The 27,989-nt window shown below is 36.8% G+C and overlaps 1 protein-coding gene across 2 annotated transcripts in view; it reads left to right on the forward strand.

The window, feature by feature from the left end:
• The first annotated feature begins 1,081 nt into the window (after positions 1-1,081).
• The window catches only part of Glra2 (glycine receptor, alpha 2), a 221,083-nt gene continuing 194,175 nt past the window's right edge, over positions 1,082-27,989 (forward strand). Inside the window, 2 exon segments of one of the 2 annotated variants that reach the window (NM_012568.5) lie at positions 1,082-1,700; positions 3,860-3,993. In NM_012568.5, the coding sequence (NP_036700.1) occupies positions 1,633-1,700; positions 3,860-3,993 (202 nt within the window). In that variant the 5' untranslated portion in view covers positions 1,082-1,632. 2 annotated transcript variants of the gene reach the window in all.

The following is a 27,989-nucleotide window of genomic DNA, read 5'->3' on the forward strand; positions in this document are numbered from 1 at the left end:
AGAGTTATATTTCATGGACAAATGCAAGTTCCTCACCCAGTACATGGTAAGGAACACATTTTCAAGGGAAACTAGTTACTAGTGTTAAAATATCCCTCCTTTCTCTCTTTATTAATAGTATTGGTAAATTTGATTGGAGAGTGCAGGTTACCTGATATATTTTTGTACTGAACTGAGAAATGTTCATTGTTTTCAGTCAGTTTCCAGAGAGTATGGGAGGAGGAAAAAAGCACTTAATTATTTGACCCTTCCTGGAGATTAACACTCTGTATTGGGGAGATCAAATTAAGCCCCCAGTCTCACTTTTCCTTGCTCCGTTTCTATCATGGAACCCTGTTCAAACCTTAATAAGGGCAGAAAAAGATTGCTACTGCCCCCTGCTGGCTCACCGTCCTTTTTTTCTCCAGTATTTATCTGTGACTTGAGGATTTCCAAAGATTTTATGCAACTGTATAGTAGAACGAACTTTCCCAAGTAGGAAGATAGATCCGTTAGGAACAAGAGGCTAATAACAAGGGAAAACACTCAAGAGCTGAGAAAGACAGAAGGTATTCTAAATTAAATTGCTGATCTCCGCGAACCTCTTTTTTTTCTTTTTTTTTTTTTTCCTTTTTTTTTCCTGTATGCGAAAGCTTTTCTGTACGGAGGAAATACACTCTACTTCAGCACAGGACTTCTCTTTTCTGCTAGCTTCCACTAACCAGATGTTGACTTCCCATATCCCTATTATAATTTCAGTACCCTGGATCTTGTTCCCTGTTTTCCTAGTTTACTTTTCTGATGCTTAAGCCTCTTTCAGTCTCTTCGGCTTCAAACTCCTGTCCCGCCTACCCGCAGGCAGACTAGCATTTTTAGGAGCTCGACCCCAGCCTCACCTTTTCCCTTTTCCATCTACACAGACCCTTGTCATAGTTGTGGGCTCACTCCTTTCAGTAGCCCCTCACCAAAGAATCAGGCACTCTGCATTTCAACAGCAGGCGCATCTCCTCTCCTCTCTCCGACCCCCGCCCCAAGCTACTGAAAAAGGAAACATGCGCACTTCAGAGCTAGAAGCTGTCCGAGTGCTGAAATTTATAGGCTGGGTAAGATCACGTCTCCGTCTCTTTCTGTAGCCCTCATTCCAGCACAGGATCTCAGCATTTTTTTCCCTCTTTCCCTCAAACACTCCAATACACAGAGTCTTTTCTTCTCCCTCATTTACAACTTCTTTTAAAAAGAGAACCTTTCCTAAGGAAAGGGGGCTTTGCTGAATAAAAAAGATATAAAACAAAAGCTACAGCAGCCCGACTTCCAGCGTGGCATTGTCACCAGCCCCCTTTGCATGGTGATGTGATTAAGGTAGCAGCATTTTTATTATTCAGGAAAAGCAGCTAGGGGATTCATCAGTTCTGAGGCTTTGTCTCTCCTGGGCTAACTGATGGTCCTGAGCCCTGGTTTGACCTGACCATGATGCCCAAGACTGGCACTTTTTGTTTTTTCTCAGCAAACTGTACAACCCCAAATCTCTTTTTGATTTTCAAGGAAACTAGATTCCTGCCAGAATTTGAGTCTGGACAATAAATAGACACTTTGTCCTAGTCTTCTTTCTGGAATCATTTCGGGATATTTTCCACAAGCATCACGGAAACAGGAATGAACCGGCAGCTAGTGAACATTTTGACAGCCTTGTTTGCATTTTTCTTAGGGACAAACCACTTCAGGTAGGTGAAATGATTTTGCATGCTTATATTTTCCACATAAAAACTGTTTGAAAGAGAAAGTATGTAATGATCTGTCTGTTCCCTGATTCCTACTATTTCAATGTTGGAGAGGAGAGTTTGCTTCCTTTTGTTCATTTAAAAAGCTTAATTATGGTGGGAGGAAGGCAAGTGTTCACAAAAGCAAGTTTTATGTTGCATAGCTGCACTTTATGCATTTTGACACACATTTTTACAGTCCATGTGATATTAAGATTAGACTAGTGAGTTGTGTGCTCTTTACATTTCTGTATAAGGTTGATACCTTTTGCTTTCAAATTCTTCTGGAAGTCATTTAAAGGGATTATTGGGTGCGATGTTCTTTTTTTCATATGGTGAAAGTGATTGGATTAATTTCCCAAGAGCATGCTCATTTTCTATAAAATAAATAAGAACACTGATTCTTAGCCAACTTGGGACTTCTGTTATATTTCACCAACTATAATCATACTGCGAAGTCTATGATTTAGAATTTTTTCAAGTAGTAAATATCTTTATACAACTCCATTCTACCATTCAGTCTATTTGAAAATTGATTGCATATACAGATTTAATTAAAATGACATCTTTGTACTTATGCCTGTATGAGAAATGGAGTGTGGGTAATTAAAACAAGTGAGATGTCATATGTGCATGCCTGTATTTTCTACATAATTTACTAATTGTGAAATCAATTGATACTTCAAAATATCACTTTTATTGCCAGTGAGTGAAATATCCGGTTAATGACATAGAGTGGAAGATGGGCTAGATATAAAAATGCAATTAAAACAAAATATAGGTCATTAAATGTTTTAAAAGATTTTATGCTATTTTTTCACATAACCAGGAGAAATTGGACACATAGAAATAATGCTATGAGTACTGGGAAAACCCCTATGTTCTTTTCAGGTTCACACCTCTTACTATCATAAGAAAGATTCTAGGTTGGGTTTTTATTACAGTCACCACCACCACCACCACCACCACCACCACCACCATCATCATCATCATCATCATCAACATCATCATCAACATCATCATCAGCCTCATTCCAGCCACCATCATAATAAAATAATACTCAATTAATCAGATGAATCTGCATATGGAAATGTGAGTATTTCTGGATGACTATATCAATTTTTAACTCCCACAAATGTTCATATCATCTTTGCACTTGTAATTAATGCCTCTGATTTGAAAAAAATGGCCTGATTGTTGTAGTATCTTAATGGTAGAAACAACAAATTATTTAAAACATATGCATATATAATATATACATATATGTAAACACCAACACGTTAGTGACATTCAGTCAACTATCAAATGTATTACGAAAGAATTGATCTTGTTACCAAACAAATATGTGATTTTTATGACTTCTAATCTGGATATAAAAATCCAAGAAATTTTCACATCACCTTTTCCTGTTTTTGATAATGTAAAAGGTTCAATACCATAGAAATTATATTCCATTAATGCTTTATTGGAGAGTCTGAAATTTGCATGTTCATATACAAATAAGAACTAATAAAATGATTCAAATAACATACTTACTATTGATCTATTTTAAAATGGTGGTGAAATTCCAAGTGAAGGTTTATTTTTCAAATAACATATTGGAAAAGACTAATGCTGGTAGCTGCAATCAAATGGTAGCAGAAGAGAAAATATCCATGTAATAATTATGTTATTCATTCTATCTTATTATTATGTATTTCTCATAAATGGTAGAAGATGAGCTTATAGCTGAAATGTTGAATTTTATAGCCACGAAGAATAGATATTACATTATCATATGAATTTAAATAACTGTCATCAGTTCACTGATAATTCTAAAAACAAAAATCCTTTGTACATCCACAAATCTGGAACCTGAATCTATAGACATTATCCCACCTTACACAAAATATAATTAAAGTTCAGACACTTGGCTGATATTGCCCAGGATTTATTCTTCTCATCAGTTGAAATTAACTTTAAAGAATGTTCAAGTTAAGAAGTTGATCAGGACCTCAAATTTTTCTAATTTTCTTCTTGCTGGTATATTAAACATTTTTTCCAAAATGCAATCTAAATGCTCTGTATTAATTCTCTGAGGATGAATGGGTAAGTCTTACTAAAAGAGTTAATAATGTGTTTAGGGAAGCATTCTGCAAAGACCATGACTCCAGGTCTGGAAAACATCCCTCGCAGACCCTGTCTCCTTCAGATTTCTTGGATAAACTAATGGGAAGGACATCAGGATATGATGCAAGAATCAGGCCAAATTTTAAAGGTAGGTTCCAGTGAAACATCATGCTGCAGCTTTTGAAATGTCTCAGGTGTAGGAAGGACATTTTCATTGTACACTTTCAGGCTCACTGTAAAAAAAGAATTGGCAAGTGTGTCGTTTGTTTTATTTTGGCCTCTGTTTAAATATTTCTAGATTTAAACAGCTTATATATTACTTAGCACTTGTCCTGTTCAAAACTTTCCTTGGTTTTATTCTATTCCACAAGTAACCCTAATGGCAGACATGATTGTCACGATCCCTATTTTGTCTTAAGTTGGCCTGTGGCTGAAAGTGAGTACAAGATCAAATGATGGAGTTTGCTTGCATGAGCATATATGAAGACATGCACCACATTCAATGGGCATACTAAAATTCTCAGTTCTTTTCAATATCTGTGTCAGTGTACATTTTGCATTTTACTACAATACATGCTATTTTATGTAGTCTTGTGGGCCTCTAACCTTTGAACTTTGCTAGAAAACGCTTTAATTTAATATACTAGATACGTTCACTTCCAAGTTACTTAATTATTAGAGTGGTTGATGTGAAATTATTGCTCTGAAATTAATGCAAAGAAAAGTTATAGGATTCTAAAATACACCTGTCAGAGAGGGTAAATGCTTTTTTTGTTTAATTGGAAGAAAATAAAAGATTAATTTTGGTGTTTTGCTTGTTTAACATTGCAAAATAGATATTACTCTCTAGAAGTAATTGATTTATCCATTTATTTCTGTTTATTTTAAAACAGAGAAAAAACTGTAGTAAAGAAACAAACAATTATTGCTAAAACTGAATGGTTCTGATGGTTTAGTTTTTTTAATACATATTTTAAATGGCAAGTATCCTGTCTAAATTGTTGAGTGCAACATAATTTACTGTGAAGTGTTTATGTTATTTGGTAAAGGGGAATTTAACTTTGAATTTAACTATTACATATCAATACATGCATCACTTTGGTTTCGCTCATCAGTAATTTAATCCTGTTACTTTCCTGGAGTTTTGATTCCTATTATTGGCAAATATGAGCATGAAAACAAAATTCCAAGTTGATCTCTTCTTTATATGCAATGCCTCTGAATATACCCAGTTTGAGCCCATTCCATGAAGTTATATATCATAATTCTGGCAAAACAAGTGTCCCTTTAATTGAAAATGTTTCTACAAAAACTGCTAAGTTCAATTTTCCTAAAGAAAATCTTTAAGTTCATTCAATTTTCTACAATTTTGTGGACACTTCTCAGGAACTCAATATTTGAAATGAAGTTATATGCTTAACAAGCCAAGAGTCAGCTTTCCATAGGATTACTCATTCACATGTTTAGAGTCCTATGTGCAACACTAAGTGCTGGGTGCCTTGGAAAACTGAGAGAGGAAACAGGTGTATGGACAAAAAATATTCAATGTGGAAAAGATGTTATATGAGTAATTATAGTATTTGAAATGAAGTACCATGTTGTACTATGGACAAAATACTAGAGGCTCCCTTATACTGGAGAGGTAATTTACTACTAAGCCATTCATAGAAAGCCTCATTTCATCCACATACGGAAAACTGCTCAAGTTCATAAGTGTTTTGCCTGATTAGAGTAGTTGATTATCACTCTCAAATATTAGTAAAGCAGGCATCTGTGTGACTATGTAGTGTTTTAATATGGACATAGAACAAATTAGTATTTGTCACAAGTTTTTTTCCTCTTCTGATCCTTCTGTGGATGTCACTCTTTACAAATGATGCTTCTAGTTCTAAAAGATCAATGAACAAAGAGGTTGGGGTTAGCAGTACAAAGTCACTCCTTATTGATCTAGTCAATAGGTAAAGGAAAAAAATACAGAACTTTTAAAGGACTGACTTAAGAAAAATTAAAAAGAATAACACTTTCGATTCTAAAGTGAATGAATGTCATTGAGTTTCATCTTCTCCCTTTAACTCTCCACTACAACAAGCACTATTATTCCCTCGTGTCCTTATTTAGACAGAACATTTTTATTAGACAAAGTCAATTACTTCACTTATTTCCAAGCAGTTCTTTAGTTTAGGGAGATTGATATTTCAGTGTAAATGATTCTCTAGTATTTTAAGGTAAAATCCTTTCCTATCCTTGGTACTCTAATGGAGCATTATATGTCTAATAAGATGAGTATGCATATTTCTGCCTCATTAATCTACTCTGCACTGTACTTAAGAAAACAGGATGGTATCCTATTTTACATATACACACATGAATTTTTGGCAGTTTAAGGCAAATAAAGCACCCTTTTTAGTAGAATGAGAAAAGAAGAAATAAGAGAAAGAAATGTGCATTAATTGTGAAAATGATTGCTTGTAATTAACTTACTAGATGTTGAGAGTGGGACTTTGAACAGCAGTAGACCTAGTGACAAATAAAAATGATCTTAAATTAGTATTGAGAAAGAAATTGAAATTGAGGAATAGTTGGAAATTTGTAGCATCAAGAACCAACGAAGAAAACTACAGTACTTATATTTGTTTGTAAATGTATGAATGGGAAGTTTTGCATAATATGTAGAAACAAAGAGCTATTAAGAGATGTGATTGCATCTAGAATTAGGAGAGAATCCTAAAACCAATTGGTTGGGATAATAATAAACGTGATGACGTTGGTATTCATAATAACAGTGATCAAAAAGTAGAGAGAAAGACAAAATTTTAGCATCAGAACAAAAGTCACACCAAATACGGGCAACTAAACTAAGGTAAATGGCTACTCCATGAGCCTTAGGAAATCCTAAGAGATTTCTCTATTTTCCATACTCCTTTGCATTGGAAATAGGAAAACCAAATATAAGTGTATAACGGTTTCCCACTGGAAAGCTTTTTTACCAGTGTACTTTAAAGTCAGGAAAACATTGCATGTCTATTCCCTTTCCCTGATGGGTTTTGAAAGATGTCATCATGGACGTACACATATGAAGGAAGGTAGAAGCAACCCAGGAGAAGAAACCAGAAATGAGTCCGTCTTAGTCCCTGTAATTGAGAGACATTCTTACAAACTCCAGGGGAAAAAATAGCTTTTCTTATGTGCTGAGGCTCAAGTGTATAAACAAAATCATGAGTCAGAGTTGCCAGTTGAATTCTATCTCGAAGGTTTATAGAGATGCAAATCAGACCCTGTCAAAACTCACATTTTCAAATTTCCCTGTACAGAAAAAAACCAAAACCCTCCACACCAGTATGCCCATTCACAATTACCTTGTCCGAAGACCATGGAAAATGCTGACACTGTATCGGCACAGAAGCTTCTTTCCTGTACTTGGGTGGCTGGTCTCATTTCAGTTGATTTATCACGGTGCTGTGTACCACCATCCTACACATCTGCCTTTGACACTGTTATTGAACCTTGAGAATGCTACTTTAAACACTAAGTATTTAATGAAATGCTCGAACATGGATAAAGTACATTAGTTCTCTATCTCTCGTTTGGAAACAAAACCTTTATGTCTTTCAATACGATTTTCTTTGAAAATAAAACTAGCTTCCTGTGCGAACAAAGACATTGCACCGCAACAATCTGGGGGATAGAATTTGTAATAGATAATATTAGGGGGGTAATATCCCTTCCTCCTTTCTCATGACTAGAGAGCTATGTTTGAAACTGAGATGAGCGACATTGAAACTCACATTTGCACTCAATAAAGCTTTCTGAAAGTTCCTATAAGTTAGTAGCTAAAGAAACGCTTCGTATATAGTTAGAGCTCGGTTGATCTTCTTCATGAAACCAGCAATCTTCAAGTTTTGATCTTCAGAGACTATAGCATGATTCAAGTGAAGTTCAGATATGAATATCAACTCCTGTCCAGCTGGCACAGGGGAAAATAATACCTTTCTCAGGTAGAACTAAAATAGTCAACCATGGCCATTTGTTTGATCTCATGGACATGGAACATTACTTTGAATTCTAAAAATGAGGTATAGAATGCTTCTAAGTGTGAGGCATGAGTCTTAAGAAAGTAGTAAAAGCCCTCAGACTCCCTAAAGGGTACCAAAATCTTGGATATTCGGAGATCTCCATTTTATTAAGAACTATAGTAAAAATTGCCTCAGTGACCTTGGTAAAAACTGTGGAATTATATGAATTATCCATTGCCTGATTACTTTCTTCACAAAATTTTTACTCTGCTTTAATTTGGAATTTCCCAGAATTAATCAACAGGTTTGAAGTAAATTCTTTTTTTTAAGTTTTGGGTTGGGGAGAAAAGCCCAATGGAATAGTGTCAGTGTTGAAACACATTAGAGTAATTGTTAGAAAATATAAAATGCTTTCTTTTTCAGATATCTGTAAGTTTCAGTGTAAAAATATAAAGTATATAAATGCAGCATGTGTTTTTTGAGACATTAATTTTTAAAATTGTGGTAAGAGCACTTATTTCAAGTGAATTAGAACTAAGGCCAATTACAAGATGATTGCCATTTTATTAGGAAAAATTGTTTGTCCTTGGCCATATACTGAAAATGGAAGAAACTAGAAATACGAGGACACTAGAAGAAAACTAAGACAGAGAAGAGAAAAGAAGGAAAATTGGATGATTGAAAATGCGAATGCTATATTTTAGAACAAATTATAAAACCACTTTACAAAGAGTTTTCAGCATGTTTATACATTTTCTTTCCAATGTACATATAACATGGATATACGTGTCTATACATATACCATGATTATATATGCATTAAAACATCTAAAATATACAGAGCAGAATATTGATTGCCTCTAAGAAGTGGGAGTGGTTACCAAGTGACCTAGGAATGAAAGAATTTTTTTTCAACATCTCTGAAATTTGGCCATCACACACACACACACACACACACACACACTTCTATTTCCAAAGGAAAACTAATTTGTAAGTATTTACTGAATGTAGAATTCAAGGAATATGTTCTCTCTTAAATTGCTCAGGCTTTCATTACAGATTAGAGGTAATGCCACTTTATATACAGTAATGTGAGTGTGGCCTGATTTCAATAATATTCAAAACTCCTGCCTGAAATTCCCTGACTAATGTATTTCTTAAATTAGCTTGCTACTATCATGGCTCAGATTACAGTGCCATTGCTTCTGTCTTGAATCAATTTCTCATCTCACATTAAAACAAATAATGGAACTAACAGTAAGGCTTATCAGTTACTTTCTTCAAAACTTATTTGAGAATACTGTTTCTAGTCTAGAAAATGTAGACCCTAGGTTTGGGGGCTTTGTTTCACTTAATTAACATTTTCTTGATGTTTTTATCCAGGTATAAAAAGCATTCTAATTACTCTCAACTTCTACCCTATCAAGCTCTCACTCCCCCCCCCAAATGTTCATTTCCCACATTTATGAATTTTTTGCTTTCTGACTGTCCTGGAACTTGCCTGGTAAACCAGGCTGCTTTTGACCTCGCAGAGATCTGCTTGTTTATGCCCCTTGAGTGTTTTGATTAAAGACATGTGCCACCATGCCCAGCTCACTGGGTGAGTTTTAAAAAGAACAAGACAATTTCAGGTAAATGTAGGGAACAAAAAGAAATTTACATGTAGCTTTTTTGGTTAAGAATGACATTAATGAATATTTAAACATCTGAATTTCACACAATGTATCACAAGTTACTTTAGTTTTGTGTGCTGTAAGAACATCAGTCCACCTGTGTATATACCAGCCTCCAAGCCTTGCCTTAGTCCTGCAGGATACTTGTTAGGAATTATAGTTGCTAGTAAAAGAAAGAGCCCATAATATAATGATTTCTTACAAAGCACATACCAAAAGCTTTATCGGTATGCTATTTCCCATTGCATAGGAACAGACTAGCATTGTGGATAGAGTCCTGGATCTAGGTCTAGAAGATTCATGTTTATGTTGTGGTTCAGCCAGTTTTGAGAAAAGATATCTTCACAATTATTCATGTCTTGGACATTCTTGTGTCTTTCACTGCATCTTTTGGGTTATTCTGAGACCCAAATGAGGCAAATAGAGCCATGCAATTTAATGTTTTTATTTATTAAAGTTGTTTTCACCTAAATAAGTAGTTATAATTACTTGCATAAGACTTGCATAATATTGAGCCTTTCAATATTCCAACATGTGGTCAGTAAGAGCCCTAGAAACAATGGTAAAAGGAAATAACATAGCTCCAAAAAGTGTTCCTTTGATCTCCACAGATGCATTGTTTCATACACATGTCCAGAAATCCACCCCATGCTTACAGGCATGTGCACACATATACGCATATCAACAATAGTATGTAACTAAATGCAATGATAGAGGAATGAGGCAGTCTCTGAGACCCCACCCCTAGCTGAAGATCTATTATAGTTAATGGTTGGTGGGCAAGGAAGAAACATTTTCTTCACTGGTATAGTCACTGTTAGGCTGCTCATATCCTATAAGTGATCTTTTCCAAGCAGTAAGTCAACAACAAAAATAAACATGAAATTAGAAGGGGATCAGCAGACATGAGAATATAAAAAGTGTTACATATGCTCAAAATACATTATTTAAATTAATGAAAATATTAAAACTTGTTATAATTTATGGTTAATATATTTTAATAAAAGTTATATCACAAATTAACTTGTATAAAAGGGACTATTATCAATACTGAGTTATTACTGCCATTCTTGCATTATGTAATTTAGCATTTACTGTGATTATCAGAACTTGATCTGCATTAGTGTATCCTCATAGATGTTGATTTTTTTTTACATGGAAGAAACTAATTGGACACACTGTGGCACATTCGATTCTACTGGTAGTGATGGTACAGTAGATGCTATGTATCTCCCTTAGTTTTTCTTTTATTAGTTCAGTGGGAGCATTTTAAATATAAAATTATTATTTGAAATGTCTAAATATGAAGCCAAGAGGGAGCCTTTTTATGAAGACATTATATTTCTCCTTTCAAATACTACCCATGATTATTATATTGGATTTGTCTAAAAGAATAAACCAAGTAAAAACTTCAGACTTAATTCCATCCAGTCTGTGAAAGGGAGATCCTGAATTTAAGTGAAGCTACTGTTACTTTTGTTTCTGTTGTATCCTCTTACCTACTTACTGTTTTTGCAAGGTTCATTACACAAACACATGTAATTGATTTCCAATTTTACAGTAATTGTTTTAAAGAGAACATTTGATCTCTGTAACATGTGACTTTAAGAGCATGAGAAATAGAGGCCCATCATGTAGTCTTGGAAAAGTTTTGTGTCATTCCTTAGTCAATGATGAATAACCCCATGAATTTACTTTCTTCACTAAAAAGTCTAACCATCTTTTGCTGAGTTCAAGAGCACTTTCTGTCCCTTCACATCTTGAAGAACAAGTTGATCTATGTTGCTGATAAATTTATAGTTTAGTTTTAAGAAATGAAAATTGAAAAATAGTGACAGATATATTAAGGTATCTTTGCACTTAATAATTGGACAGTATAATAATTCTAGTTGGAGTCATTAGGTTTAGAGTAAGAAAAGAATAGCCATTGGTTTATTCTTAATAGTGCTCTAATAGGTAATAGGTATTTTCTTGTAGTATTTGATTAGACAATTATTTGAATAAAACATTAGAAAGAGAAACATCAAGCCTCTTAACATAACTTTTGGAAGTAATATTTATGTTTGTTCATTGAAAATATTTTTCATACAATATATTCTGACCAAAGACACTGAAGTCACCATGGCATACAGTACTGGTTCACTGACTACTCTCTTGAGGGGGAAGTTCTGGATATTTATGGCTGATTATAGATACTCGGAACATGTAAATGCCACTCAAGGAATGACATGAGCAAAAGTTTTAAGTATCTGAGTGTTATTCAGAATTGTTGAGAACATTTAGAAATAAAGTCAGTAGGTTTTATCTATTCACTTTATATCTCAACTGCAGTCACCTTTCCTCTTCTCCCAAGTCCCACCCTCACAAATCCCTCCTTTCTTTATCCCCTCCTCTACTCCTTAAAGAATGGGAAGCTACCCTTGCATGACAACCCACTGTATTCTAGTATGGATCACCAATTAGGATAATAACTAGGACAATTCAAGTAGGAAGCTGTGCCTTCTTTAAGTATTGTCCTGAAGTGTACACCCAACTTGAAAGAACAAGAGAGAGAGAGAAAGAGAGCGAGAGAGAGAGAGAGAGAGAGAGAGAGAGAGAGAAAGAGAGAGAGAGAGTTGTTATTATAGCATAAGTTTCCCATCCAAAGAAGCTATCCATTGATAATGGGTAAGCAGTACGGATAATCCTTGCAGCCTTGCTAGAGACAGCTAGGGGATACATCGCTTAACCTCAATCTTCTGCTTTCCATTTCCCATGGGACCTTTTCATAGGCTACATTCAGAAGTTTAGAGAGCCAACTGATAGAAATCCTGAAGTTTAGCTTCCCAGATTACAAAGAATAGGCAGATGAGAGAGATGAACATTGGGGGTGAGCCTAAATGTCAGTTTGTAAGCAAAGTTACCTCCCTGTCTACATTCAGATGGTCACATAGACACCTCTAAAATGGACGATAACTTTAGTGAGCCTTCCTTTATCAATTCGGAGAAAGAAGGAAAGTGAAGAAGGGAGTATTTCTTATATATATTGTCCTGATAGATAAACAATACTCCAGAACACATAAATGAAAGAACATAATGCTGTATTATTTTATATGTCCAGCAATGTGTGTGTGTGTGTGTGTGTGTGTGTGAGAGAGAGAGAGAGAGAGAGAGAGAGAGAGAGAGAGAGAGAGAGAGAGAGAGAGAGAGAGAGATTTAAACATGGAGAGACAGGATGACCAGGTGAGATGTAGGATTGAAAGTAAAAGGTGTTTTATTGGTAATACAATAGCTTTCTTTCTATTTGATTTGGTAGCCTTGCTAATATTGTTTTGACTGCCCTGTGGCAATTCCGTGATAAAATATACTGTGAACTTATATTTGGATACAAGTTGTGATGCCAAATCTATTTGGAACAGTATTTTCAAGACACATTCTTCTTTTCATGCCCTTCAGTTTCTTCATATATCTGATGCATCATTAAGAATGAGAATCATTGGGTGAGGTATTCAAAGGCCATGGAGTAAGCAGTATGCATTTCCAGGAAATGGTGAGCACTGGAAAGCCTTGCTTGTTTACCATTCCCTGTCTGATCTGGAGCTATTTATTGTCACAATTGTGCTTCTCTAGGAAACCTCATCTACTTTAGCACAGAAATGTTCTTCCATTTTAAAACAGAAGTGTTTGTGGAATTTAATATAATCTCCAATCTTCTAATTTGTTTCTATTTAAATATCTCAGTGTTGATTCCTAGAAACCACTTCATGGCCTACAAGGGAGTCAAGATTTCTTTTTACCAGATATTCTTTTAGGGAAAAAACGTATTTTTGCTTTTACATCCCACAAATGTATTGAAAGACAGGAAGCTATTTATTTAGCTTGGAACCTTAAAGTCTTCTAAAAGAAGGACCTCAAGTATTTGGTTAACCTTATTGGGACCACTCAAGTAAGATGATACGATCCAGGATGACTTATCGCTATACCACCTGATAGTCACAATGGGTTTCTTATATTCAACCTTTTCCTTTTAACTGACTGATGTTACTACAGGAATTTAATGTGAAATATACTAGATCAACAAATTTAGGATTTAATATTAAAGCAAATTCAACAACAAAACACATGTTTTTTAACACGAAATGATCAAAATGTAAGGAAATAGGTATGTTTACTATGACTTAAACAATACACAGTAGATCCACACACTAAAATGCCACATGAGATTTCACAAATGTGTACAATTTTAATGAATTAATTACAGTTTAAAAGATATATACCATACCTCGTACTTCTCAAGCTTTGCCTCTACTGAATATCTGGATGGAGGGACCTGAAATATTCAACAGATCACTAGTTTCTTTAGTTTAAGAATTGCAGAGCTAAAATATTTAATGGGTGATGCTTTCTTTATAGTATTTTGTCTAGGACATTGTGTGCCATAATGCTGTTAACAAACCAAGGGCTGATAAACCTCAAAGGGAAAAAAATAACTTAAACTGAGTCTCATGTGCCATTCTAAAACTCTGACAGCTGTGGCCTGAAAAATGCCCTCTGATTCACTGGTATCACTTATAAATAACAGTCCAAGATCTTTTTTTAAGTTTCCTTCCAACATTCATAGTCCGTGGTATTGATATTCTAAGTTAATAGATTTTAGTGTGTTCTTTTGTAAATTATTGATTCATCCACAGAAGATCTTAGGTTCATCCAATCTTGCTAGAAAATTGGTCTTTTCTCTGGGAAATCATTAATTCTGTCCAGAAAGTTTGCAGTAGTCCATGTTTTATTTCATCTTTCAATATTGGTAAGGCAGTTATTTTTCCCTAGGAAAACCTAGAAATGTACAGTTGAGTTCCTGAGTAAATCAGCCAAGTCTTGCCTTGGTTTTGGCTTACACGCCATTAGTTTATGTACAAGACTATTTCTGGAAAAGTAGCTAGGATGAAAATACTTATAGTTTTCTTGATTCTTGAGAATTTAATGCATATGTATAACTAAATATGACTGCTTCTATCCCTATTTCCTTACAAACTCTCCTCATTTCTACTCAATACTTCCTCCTCTCAATTTTATGTCACACTTTTGTAAGTCAGAGTCCAGTTAGTGCTGCTCCTGTGTATATGGATGTGGGTCCATGAACAGGAACATGAAAAACTACTAGTGGCCACATCCTCAAAAAGAATAATTTTTATACCCCAGCAACTCTCCACCACTTAAAAACCTTCTCAGGAATGCAGAAGACCAGGAGATCACCACTGGCTGGTTTGACCTCCTGTAGCCAAGCAGGCTTAAAGTGAGCTCTTGAGCCATGTCGTGTAGAGAATGGAGTATTTTAGAGCACTGAACTCCATCCTTTGACTCTTACATTCTTTCAGATCTTTCTGCTCCTCTCCTTCAATGTTCCCTGAGCCTTGGTGGTGGTCCATTTAGGACTAACCAAATGAAAAGGGATGTAAAAAGACATATGGAATTCTACTGTTTCTATTGCTGTGACAAGCCCCATCACCAAAATCAATTGGGGGATGAAAGGTTTTATTTCAGCTTGCTGTCTAGAGTCCATTATTCAGGGAAGTCAGAACAGGAACTCAAGGCAGAAACCTGGAGGGAGGTTACGGAGGAGGGTTACTTTCAATCCTGCTACTCATAGCTTTCTCAACCTGGTTCTTATATGCCCTCAGGGCTACCATACCAGGGGTGACACCACTTAAAATGGTCTGTGTCCTTCCATATAAGACACTAATCAAGAAAATGTGAATAAAATAAAATATATTTTAAGTTGGTTTGTTTAAAGTGCTCATGATTTGAGCTGTGGAAGTACCTTAGTAAGGTCCTTGTCATGTAAACATACAGACCTGAGTTCAGTTCTCAGAGAGCATGTTTTCTTTTTTTTTTCTTTTCTTTTTGAGACCATGTTTTCAAAAGCCAGATATTGCGGTATTTGCTTGTAATCCCAGTACTTGGAAAAAGGAAATGTTGATCCAAGGCTTGGTGGACAAAACCCCACCTGAGTTGCAAGGAGCAGACCATAAAGAAAGCATGTGTCGAAAAAGAGGTTAACAGCACTTGTAAAATGACACCAAAGGCTTCTGTATACATGCATGTACATGTGTATAATACCCACACATATATGTGCACTTATATGATCTCTTATCTCTCCTCTACACATACTGTACATATAGAAAATGATATTTCATATACTTATATAAATTCATAAAATTATAGAAAATTGTTTGCAATGGATGGTTGCAGAAGGGGAAATGCCTTGGAAATGTCACTAAATGTCTTTGGCAATAGATATAAAATATGATATATACATAGATATATATCACCCTTCTTGAATATAACATATATTAAGATTTATGTATTCTCAAATAGAATATAATTTTAATTGTTTCTTATTGGCTTCCTGTGCCTCTTAGAAAGATATAGAGAATGGGAAGATGGTAAAGCTACCTAGATTTAATCAATGGTTCCTAGTCTATGTCACTTATTTCATATAGCAAATAAAGACACATTGGTGATGAAGCCGCTGTACATTTTAAAGGAAACTCGCCATTTATTTAAAGCATTGCCTCAAGATGAAATCATTAGCATTGCTACTATTATGGTGTACAATTAACAGATAAAGACGTTAAGGTTTGGGGGGAATTGAGGTTTGGAAGTGAATGAAGATTAACCATTTGTTTGCACACAGTTTGTTACTCTAGCTTTTGTTTTGTAAAGCCTGGGTTCCTGACTCAGATTCCTTGTTATCCCTTCCGTGCAATATCAAAGCTTCATTTCCATCAGTGCATTAGATACTGGGAGAGATAATCTTTAGTTATAGTGGCCATGGAATATGAGCAAGAGGATAACATTTTGTTCAGAATTCTGATGTATTTTTCTTTCCAAATGATGTTAACAGAGTCTTCTCAAAACATAACACTTTGAGAGACAACTCTGAAGGAAAATGCTGTGCATGCCCATTGCTATGCCTAGTGACTGAGCAGCTCTAGGAACACCATTTTCATCTTCTTTTTCAGAAGAGTTTTAGTAGTTAAATGCTTCTCTAAGGTTAAAGTCACAGCTTATCATCACCAAGGTCACTATGATATTCTCTCAGAAATATCCTCATTCTTTTCTTTGAATCCAGTGGCTACTCTATGATAAGCTACACAGACACACTTGATCTGATTCTTAGCAAACAATCCCTACATTATTATCAGACATATTCTGTATAGCTCTTCAAAAATAGAAAGAATTCTTCACAGTCGAGTACACCTATGCACCTATGTTTCTAAGATTTGGTTTTGGTTCTCATGCACAAGTGTCCCATTTATTCACAACTTCATTCAGTGTTTTTCTCAGTTAATATTACCATTTAAAATGCAGCAAGTGGCTTCTTTTCCATAATTCTCCTGAATGACAACTGAGTTTATAACATTCAGGATTTCCAGAAAACTATATGAATATGATACTTGGAGTAAATACTCCAAAACTTATGAAATAAAAATTTCCTAACAAAAGAATATATTTCCCAAATAGAAAAAATTGTAAACTCTGTCCTTGCTGCATTTTGTAAGTGGCACAAATACATAACATGATTTATTTACTATATCCTTTTGAAACTGGGCTTACAAAGGCCTTCCAGGTAAAGAGCATTACATATCACCCCACCTTTTTACTGGATTCATTTAAGAGATATGAATGTATGGCTAAGAACACTGTAACATGGGTAAAGTCATCTTTGTGGAGTTTGATGGAGGTAGATTTGTACGTTGAAGTTTCCATGATTGAATTGTCCATTTACTATGGGGCCTTTCTTCTTTCATACAGAGGTTCAAAAATATAGTGATTGTGTAGAAATTTGGAGCCATGTGTTAACAATATGTGCCAAAATAAACAGTGCATACATAAAGTCTCCAGTGAGCAGGTACACTGTCAGTGTCCAACCTTTCATACAAATGCCAGAGGAAATTATCTGCTTCAGTGATAAGGCAGAGCACTTGAGGATATTAACTAAAAGTGTCCATCAGTGACATTATGCAATATGCCATATAAATTGCAGAATGACACCTTCGGCAAGAGTTATTGACTCCTGAGGGGTGATGTGGCAGGTGCAAGACGACATAGAAATATAGAATGGATAATAAATAGCTCTTACAGGAAAGCTAAGATCAGAAATAGCTCCTGCACTCCTTTTAGAAAATCCATAGTGCAGCTGCTGTGGAGGGCCTGATTGGCTGTATCTTTATCTGAATGCAAAGAGAAAGGAAACAGAACTGTCAGCCAGGGGTGTGCAGAGCTTCGAAAATCTTACTCTCCTTGATATTCTTAGGCTACCCATAACTCTTTTGAAATTCTGCTAGAATTTCTGCCCACTTTCAGATCAACTACATATACCTGCACATAGGTTACAGTGCTCTTCATGATTAGGTTCATGACTCTATCTGCCTAAAGTTGACTTTTCCCAGAGTAGAGATTGTGTGAAAATTACTTATTATGGATTAACAACAAGGAACAGTGGGTAAGAGAGCAAAAGATGGACAAGAATGACAACTAAGAATGTGAATCATCGGGGTTGGGGATTTAGCTCAGTGGTAGAGCGCTTGCCTAGGAAGCGCAAGGCCCTGGGTTCGGTCCCCAGCTCCGAAAAAAAGAAAAAAAAAGATTAAAAAGAATGTGAATTATCGTAGACAAGGTCCAATAGACAATAAATAGTCTCCGCTAGACCCGTTAGGAGAAATCTCTCCACCTCATAGCTATCCTTGTTGGAAACAAAAACTGAACACTAATATTTCCTTCTGTGTCAGTTATTGATTAAAGACTATTCTCAAGTTGTACATAAATGCATAAATGGAATATTTTACACAATCCTTTTTTTTCTTCCCATGTAGACCAAATGTGTTCTAGAAATCCCCAATCTCCCCCTGCTCTAGAATGCTTGTTTCATTCTTTCTCTATCTTTCAATCATAAACTAGATCAAGAGTGATAGGATTTGGACTCAATTCATTCTCCATGCTACTTCTAAAACTACCAGAGAGTGAGCATCCAATAAACATTTATAAAAGAAATAAATAGGTAGATTATATTACTCTTTAATCCCCAAATTTGTGTGGATCAAACTTGGATACGAGCAACTCAACTAAAATATGCAATCCAGCAATATTTGTTTTCTTGAAAATTTATGAGGGTCATACCTGTGTGTTATTACAACATTTCCTCGACTAGAAAACAGTCAGGGTTTTATTTTCCTTTCTTACAGTTTTGAAAGAGAAAGAAGTTATTTTTATGGGTCATAAACTGACATTATCTTTCCAGTTCTATAAAGCCGAGGATGGAGAAGAATGTATGTCATTAAAAACTATGACAGGAGCACTTAGTCTCTATTTGAAAGACTTCATTGGATGTATTTTTAAAACAGTTGTTCACCTTTCTATTAAAGGTCTTTAAAGGTCCATATTTCTCTGTATTTCTTGTCTTCTGAGAAACGAAAAAATGGTTATGTTGAATAAGCAAATTCTTGTATGTGTGGACAGTTATTAAGTATATACCACACATTTGACACTATGTTAGGTAAGGCATTATAGTCTCACTATCTTACTATCCTCCCTGTGTTTGAGGCCCAACACGCTTTATTAACTATACATAATGCTGAACAGGGGATGTGAAGAAACTCCATATTCAGGCTATCCATTAGTTATATTCTTTGGCCTTCCTCGTTTCCCTGATCCATGTATTTCACATCATTGAAGAGTCTGAAATATGTAACAGGAACACCTTTAGCTTATAGTAATTGTGTTGTTACTATGTCTTAAGCTTCTAGTGTATTGCATATAAATTCATTTGGTTCTCCTAACAACCTTGTAGAAAAGTACATGTAGAAAATTTACAATTATCTATGCAGGTTAGAAAACAGAATGTATAGCTTATGTGGTAGCCCATTATATTAGTTATCTTCTTCATTATTCTGACACCAGACCTAACAAAAGGAGCTTAAAGAAGGAACTGTTTAATTTGGCTCACATGTTAGGAGGCAATATGGTCCATTATGGCAAATGTGCTGGTTTTAAAAAGAATGAATTTGAGGTGTAAAAAGCCCATGCCATTTCAGTTGGCACTCTCTACCTCGTGGATGCTGTCTCAACGTGCAAGCTCTCAGCTTTGCCCCAGCAACATTCCTGCTTGCACGCTGCCATGCTATTGAAACTATAAGCTGTCCTAGCAATAAAATCTTCTATAAGTTGGCTTAGTCATGGTATCTCCTCTAAGCAATAGAAAAGACAGCAGGGAAGGCACAGCAGCTGGAGATAGGTAACTGCTCACAATCCAACCTCGGTCAAGAAGCAAAAGGACAGAAATGTTGGTATGCAGCTTATTTTTAAAATTCTTGCTCAGTCCAGGACCCCAGCCCATGCCATAGAGTTGCCCACATTTAAGGATGGGTCTGCCCACCTAAGTTAACCTGGTCCAGGCAATCATTCTCAAGCACACACAGAGTTTAGTATCCTAGGTAGGTGATTCTAAATCTAGTAAGTTACCAATGGAGCTTAACTACCAGACTCATTGACACACAGCAAATAAGAGTACAGAAATAGCTTTTGATCCTAGGCCGTATCCCTAATTACCATTAGTGGATTTGTAGTGCTGTACACCGACTTCAAGAGTGATCCTTGTATTTATTACTTAATTAAAACAGCCATGTTCAGGGCGTGTGTGTCTGCAGGCCTGCAAAGGACTATGCAATGCCTTGCCTCAGGAACTGTTTATTCTTCAACATTACAGCCTGAGATTTGAGCATATTATTAATTCTTTGTAAATATTTGATGAATAATTAAATGAACAAGCAAGGCTGATTTATCTCCAAATACCCAACAGCTTTCTGTAACTTTAATTTTTTCAAACCTTATTTTTTTCTTTTTTAATTCTTTAATCATATTTTTCTCTATCTTTTTTTCTCCATCTTTATTAAATTGGGTATTTCTTATTTACATTTCAATTGTTATTCCCTTTCCCAGTTTCCAGGCCAACATCCCCCCAACCCCTCCCTCTCCCCATCTATATGGCTGTTCCCCCCATTACTGCCCTCCCCACAAAAATTCTGTTCACTGGGAGCTCAGTCTTGACAGGACCCAGGGCTTCCCCTTCCACTGGTGATCTTACTAGGATATTCATTGCTACCTATGAGGTCAGAGTCCAGGGTCAGTCCATGTATAGTCTTTAGGTAGTGGCTTAGTCCCTGGAAACTCTGGTTGCTTGGCATTGTTGTACATATGGGGTCTCGGGCCCCTTCAAGCTCTTCCAGTTCTTTCTCTGATTCCTTCAACGGGGGTCCTATTCTCACTTCAGTGGTTTGTTGCTGGCATTCGCCTCTGTGTTTGCTGTATTCTGGCTGTGTCTCTCAGGAGCGATCTACATCCGGCTCCTGTCGGCCTGCACTTCTTTGCTTTATCCATCTTGTCTAATTGGGTGGCTGTATATGTATGGGACACATGTGGGGCAGGCTCTGAATGGGCGTTCCTTCAGCCTATGTTCTAAACTTTGCCTCCCTATTCCTTCCCAAGGGTATTCTTGTTCCCCTTTTAAAGGAGTGAAGCATTCACATTTTGGTCATCCTTCTTTTTTTTTTTTTTTTTTTTTTTTTTGGAGCTGGGGACCGAACCCAGGGCCTTGCGCTTCCTAGGCAAGCGCTCTACCACTGAGCTAAATCCCCAGCCCCTTGGTCATCCTTCTTGAGTTTCATGTGTTCTGTGCATCTAGGGTAATTCGAGGATTTTGGCTAATATCCACTTATCAGTGAGTGCATACCATGTGTTTTTTTCTGTCATTGGGTTACCTCACTCAGGATGATATTTTCCAGTTCCATCCATTTGCCTATGAATTTCATAAAGTCTTTTTTTTTTGATAGCTGAGTAGTATTGCATTGTGTAGATGTACCACATTTTCTGTATCCATTCCTCTGGTGAAGGACATATGGGTTCTTTCCAGCTTCTGGCTATTATAAATAAGGCTGCTATGAACATAGTGGAGCACGTGTCTTTGTTATATGTTGGGGCAACTTTTGGGTATATGCCCAAGAGAGGTATAGCTGGGTCCTCAGGTAGTTCAATGTCCAATTTTCTGAGGAACCTCCAGACTGATTTCCAGAATGGTTGTACCAGTCTGCAATCCCATCAACAATGGGGGACATTTTATTTTTTAATCGTATATTCTCTCATTAAGACCATCCTCATCTCTCCTTACGCTTTTAGCTTCATTTCCATGCTTGAGTTCTTGATTGCCTTTACTCATATTTTACAATCCATTCTTTTTTCCCCTCCTTGTCCACCTGCTGACTGTTCCACATCCCATACCTTTTTCCCACTCCCCTGTCTCCAAAAGGATGTGCCAATCCCCCAAATCCCCCATCACACCAGATCTCCCTACTCCCTGGGTCCTCAAGTCTCTTGAGGGATAGGTGAATCTTCTATCACCCAGTCAAAACCCAGCAGTCCTGTGCTGTATACGTGTTGGTGGTGTATGCTTCCTGGTTAGTGGCTCAGTGTCTGAGAGATCTTGGGGATGCAGGTTAGTTGAACCTGCTGGCCCTCCTACAGAGTCATCCTCCTCCTCAGCTTCTCTCAGTTTTTTCTAATTCTACCACAGGAGTCAGCATCTTCTATCCATTGGTTGGGTATAAATATCTGAATCTGACTCTTTCTGCTGCTTGTTGGGTCTTTTGGAGGGCTGTCATGCTAGGCTCCTGTTCGTAAGCACACCAATAATAGTGTAAGGCCCTGGTGCCTCCCCTTGAGCTGGATTCCAATTTGGGTTACTCACAGGACCACCTCAGTCTCTTCTCCATTTTTTCCATGCAGTTCTTTCAGACAGGAATGATTCTGAGTCAGAAGTTTTGACTGTGAGGTGGCATCCTATCCCACCATATGATGCCCAGTCTTTCTACTGGAAGCAGACTGCACACGGTCTCTCTCCCCAGTGTAGGACATTTTATTTAAGGTACGTCCCTTTAAGTCCTGAGAGACTCTTATCTCCCAGATTTCTGGAACATTCTAGTGGGTCCCCTCACCTCTTACCTCCGAGATTGCCAGTTTCCATTCTTTCTGTTGGCCCTCAGGACTTCAGTCTTGTTACCCCTTCAATACCTGATAATGCACCTTATTTTTAATGATGGTTTTTAAATGTTTTAACCTCCCTTGTAGCCTACCACCCACCAGAGCTAGTAGAAAAAAAAGGGGGTATGAAGAAGTGAACGTCTTTATAAAGGATATTTGGAGCAACTCCTGCTTATGTTATCTGGAAAGTGCATTTCAGTTCACTGGTTAGCAGACAACAGCAGCTTGACCCTCTAGCAAACACTTCACAGATAAAACAGCAGTCCAGTTTGGTAGAGTCAGGTTTGCAACAGCAGTGATAAGACCTAGCAGAGAGAGCCAGGCCTCAGCCTGGGATTGAATCAGAAGGAGGAACCTGGAGGGACAATAGAAGGTCTCAGCGATGCCTCTCTCAGGGAAGTGAAGATCAGGGAAGATGTGAGACCCACAAGCGTTGCACAGCTAGCTGTACCAGCAAGCCAAGCTCTGCCTCCTTAACTCACTGGTGTCCTATTTCTACCATTCACACATCATTTGTTCTCCATGAGCCTTGTCTCAGCATGGGTCTTGCACCAACATGCCATCCAATCAGCCTGACCCCTTGGAAGCGGCAAGAAACCGCAATACACCAGTAGAAGTTTTTTGGTGTGTTTCTCTCTATGGAGTCCCAACAAATGCAGCTCAACTATGTGATGTAAGGCAGACCAGTACATGCATATTGTTAGCAAAGAATCTTTTATCACATATCATTTTATGCATTTGATTTAGCAGAACATCATCTCTCCTGGGTGTGCTGCAGTGAAACATTCTTTCATGAGTCCGCCTTAGTATTCCACCTGTGTGCACTTCGATAAAACACTATTTCATGTGTTTGCCCCAGTAAAACACCATCCAACACAACTGACTCATCAAAGAACCCTTAAGGTTTTTACTTCAGCTTTCTTTTATTTTAAACTTTTTATTAGCTATATTTCTTTATTCCCCTTCCTGGTTTCCTGTCCATAAGCTCCCATTCCCACCCCTCCCCCATACTTGTATTCCCTCTATATATCCCCCTTATTGCCCCCCATATTTCCCTGCACTGGGGGTCCAACCTTGGCAGGACCAAGGCCTTCCCCTTCCACTGATGCCCCAACAAGACTATTCTCTGCTACATATGGAGTTGGAGCCCTGGGTCAGTCCATGTATAGTCGCTCGGTAGTGGTTTAGTCCCTGGAAGCTCTGGTTGGTTGGCATTGTTGTTCTTATGGGGTTGCAAGCTCCTACACCTCTTTCAATACTTCCTCTAATTCCCCCCAAGGGGGTCCTATTCTCAGTTCGATGGTTTGCTGCTAGCACTGACCTCTGGATTGGACATGCTCTGGATGTGTCTCACTTCAGCTTTCTACTTGAAGTATTGAAACTAATTTGTTTGATAAAAGGTAGTGATGGCAGGAAGCCGAATATGGTTGAGAAAAGGAAACAGAACACAGACACTGATGCCTTCCTGGAGTATATATAAATGTTATATACAAGTATATTTTATCATAAACATATATACAGTAAAAATTCTTAGAACGGCATTTGCAATCATTTATTATTTATGTCAGGGAAAATTATGCTTAAACATACAAGGAAATTCTGACAAGGCATGAAGCATGCTTTTCAATCTGGAATTTTTATCTACTCTTATGGTTTATACCACAATAGAATTAACTGTAAGGTCTCTGGGAATATTGTACTCTCATAGCTTCGGGCATTAGGACATAGTGAGAGGAGGTGCTAAGTGAGGTAGGAAGTCCATAACTTTGTCTTTATATTACTTGATAACATGGGCTTAGCTCTAGGCTTGCTTGGAGAATAAGGAAGGAGAAGCTCTGAAAACTGATTGTTGGGATATCATTCTGTCAGGACTAACAAGATTGTGCTTAGACATTTACTTCGTCTTCTAATAAGCAGGAGAGGACCATTTTACATTTCTTTATGGCGATGTAGACAAGCTACTAGTGACTGGTATTTGCAAGTACATGAGCACAGATGACCAAAGATGAGTGTTTGACAAAGTGTGTTTCAGCCTATGGTCATCTCCCAAGAGAAGACTGTATTAGGAGAATTATTTACTTTTGACATGGCAGACTTCCCACCCTATGTCCTGAGGGATTGGGGAACGTTTTATCAGAGAACATTCACTTCTCTACAGTGATGCTTTATTGTATCTGATATACACAATAGAATCCTTTACAGTCTCAACAAATCTGGTCTCTAGTATGAAAGAATCATATAAATAAACTCCATATTGTTCATTTGGCAAAATATCCAAACTTTTATGCTTCTTTGTTACTTTAAATATCTCTAATTATGCAAAACTCAAATGTTTCATACTTGATAGAGAATATGAGATGAGATTAAGAAAAATGATGCAGATCCAGACTTCAATTACTCTATCTCTCTTCATGTTTGTGTGTGTATCCAAATGTGTCCTCTTTTCTCTGCTCCCCTATACATAAAGTGCTATGCTAATCTCAAAAGAGATTCCTTTGAGAATCTCCTTTCCTTTTTTTCACCACAAATTCATGAATTCCTTTTATATGTTCCTTTCAAAGAACATTCTTATTAATGTATTACATTTTAGTCTTATTCATGGTATCATGACATAAATTATAAGTTAACTGAATGCAGGTGTCGTATCTATTTTGGAAGCCTTGTGGGATAGTTTTAGTATTTCATTCATGTCTCTAATCATTCACTACATAGTATACAACTTGTCTTCTGGAGGGTAGCAGCTACATTCTTTGTTCTAGAGCAGTAATTCTCAAACTTAATGCTGTGACTCTTGAATACAGTTCTTCATGTTGGGGTGACCCCCAGCCTTAAGCTTGTTTTCTTTGCTACATCAGAACAATTTTACTACTGTTATGAATCGTAATGTAAATATTTTGGGAGATACAGGTGTGCTAAAGAGGTTGTGAACAACAGGTTAAGAACCTCTGTTTTAGGAATTTCTCAGACCTGAGCCCTCTTGTCCACCCTTGCTTTAGACAAGAAAAGAAGATGAATTAATGATTTTGGAGAGACCTCTCCTGTAGTGAGTAATGGGAATTTAAGTAAAAATTATTCCTCGGGAAGAACAGTTCAGGCATATGGGTATAATGGCTTCTAGAACTGTTCACAGAAAAATTGGCTTTATTTGCTATCAGAGGAAAATGCACATGATACCTCATCTTTCCTTGTCTGCTTGCCTTCACTATTTAATATCACGTATACATTTCTAGTTGAGGATATAATTGACATTCATAATCAAATACTTTCACATCAATTCTTGACTTAAGGAAAAATAATCATCCTATACACAAGACTCTAGTAAATGTCCTTTTAATTAGACCAAATTTCAGAGAAGTATGGTGTAACATGCGCTAAGACTTAAATGTGCTGTGTTCCCTAAGTGCTGAGGACTCATTAGTCAAATGTGAGCGCTTGTAAACATGAAGTGCACTGTGGTTTGGAGGCAGCAGTCCTAGTTGTTAGGAGAGGAGAGTTCATATCAGGAACTCTGGCTTCTATTTTTAGATCTCCTGCTGACACAGAAAACCTGTTTCCCAACAGTGCAGTGGTGACCTTCTCACACTCAGAGAAATGGTGCATGATGCCTAAGGAGAGAACAGGTCTCCATTTATGGAAGCCACAGAGGAACAGAAGAAGGAAATAAGAGCTTAGATCCTGTTCATTGGCAGACATGGTGTTTTCTTATTTCTTTTGACAGCTAAATAGAAAGTGGTATGTTGCCTAGCAGTGCAATGGTCTCAAACAGAATTTAGGTCTTCTAGCTTCCAACCCTGACTCTGCACCTCAGTCTCTCAAAGAACGAGACTTTCTTTATTTTGAAATTTTTACATTAAAAGGAAATTTTCAATGGTATTGTAACTTGCTATGCTGTGTTGGGTTGATATCCTTAAGGGGCCTGCTTTTTTCTGAGGGAAAACTGAAGAAGATTGTGTCTTGGGGAGGGGGAGTTGAAGTGGGAAAGTTTGAGGAATGGAGGGAGAGGAAACTGTGGTCCAGATGTAACATATATGAGAGACAAATTTTAAAAAAATGTGAATCATGACTCTCCTTCACATATAAAATCAAAACATGTTAAAATGTATTTAATTTGCCAATCAATTAAGAAAGCAGAAAGATAGAGCAGCCAGTTTAAAAAATTTGCCAGGAATATACACAGACCAAGAATACTGAAATCAACTTGGAAAGGAAAGAGAGAGTTACCTCTCCCACAGTAAGAGAAAGAAGTTACTTGAGCTTTATCAGAGCAGAATTTGCATGTCCAAAAGATAGTTATATATTAACACAGTTGTACAGTAGATTCCATGGAATCCAAATCAGACAATACCAAAGGATGTGTTGTACAAAAAAATGCATAGTAGTTCATTGAAGAGATTTTTTTTTCACTTGACATTCATGACTTTTAGATTTCATAATATAAAACCCACAAGGAGTGATCAGGTGTTTTTCTATAGTATATAACCTTTAAAACAGGGCATTGAGGTGGGAGTGGGTGGGTTTAAGTGTGCACATTCTCATAGAGGGAGAGGGTGGGAGAGGGGTGATGGGAGAGGGAGGAACCAGGAAATGGGATAACATTTGAAATGTAAATACATGAACTATTCAATAAAAACATTAATTAATTAATTTTAAAACAGAAAAGAAATGTCTCTATGATTTGTCTGTAGGCAAGGCTGAAGTATATGTTCTTAACTAATGAGTGATGTGAGAGGGCCCAGATCATTTTGAATATTGCTACCCCTGAGATGTGGTTCTAAGTGCTATAAGAAAGCAGGCTGAGGAGCCCAGGTAGGCACAAGCCAGTAAACATTACTCCTCCAATGGCATCTGCTTCAGTTTCCTACCTCCAGGTTCCTGCCTTGTTTAAGTTCCTGCCCTGCCCGCTTTCAGCAATGTACTATGCTATGGAACCATAAACTCAAATAAACCCATTCCACACAAAGTCGTTTATACTCCTGGTATTGTATCCCAGCAATAGAAACTCTAACACAGTAGATTTCTGTCTTCCGCTGGTAATTCTATTCTTTCTTTCTCATTCCTTCTCCATTCCTCCTGTTTGTGCATTGATATCAACTGGAATACAATAAAGCAGGGAAACAGTCATCAGATTTTTTCATCTACCTTTACTGATAAGGAATGTTGGTAATATGCAATGGGTATTTGGAATGACACGTGTATAATTTCAAAGTTCCCTGTAGACAATGCCTCAAACTTTATGGCCAACTCTATAAACAGACCAACCACACTGCCCTACCAATCGCCAAATTGCCTAAGGATTAGGCTAACCAATGCTGTGTTCAAAGGTTGAAATCACAATTTCATGGGGAAGTTACTGATTTCCTTCATTCTTTTTTGTTTCATTCTTTTATT

The sequence above is a fragment of the Rattus norvegicus genome, chromosome X (assembly GCF_021556685.1).
Source record: "Rattus norvegicus strain SHRSP/BbbUtx chromosome X, alternate assembly SHRSP_T2T, whole genome shotgun sequence".
In the NCBI taxonomy this organism is placed as follows: domain Eukaryota; kingdom Metazoa; phylum Chordata; class Mammalia; order Rodentia; family Muridae; genus Rattus; species Rattus norvegicus.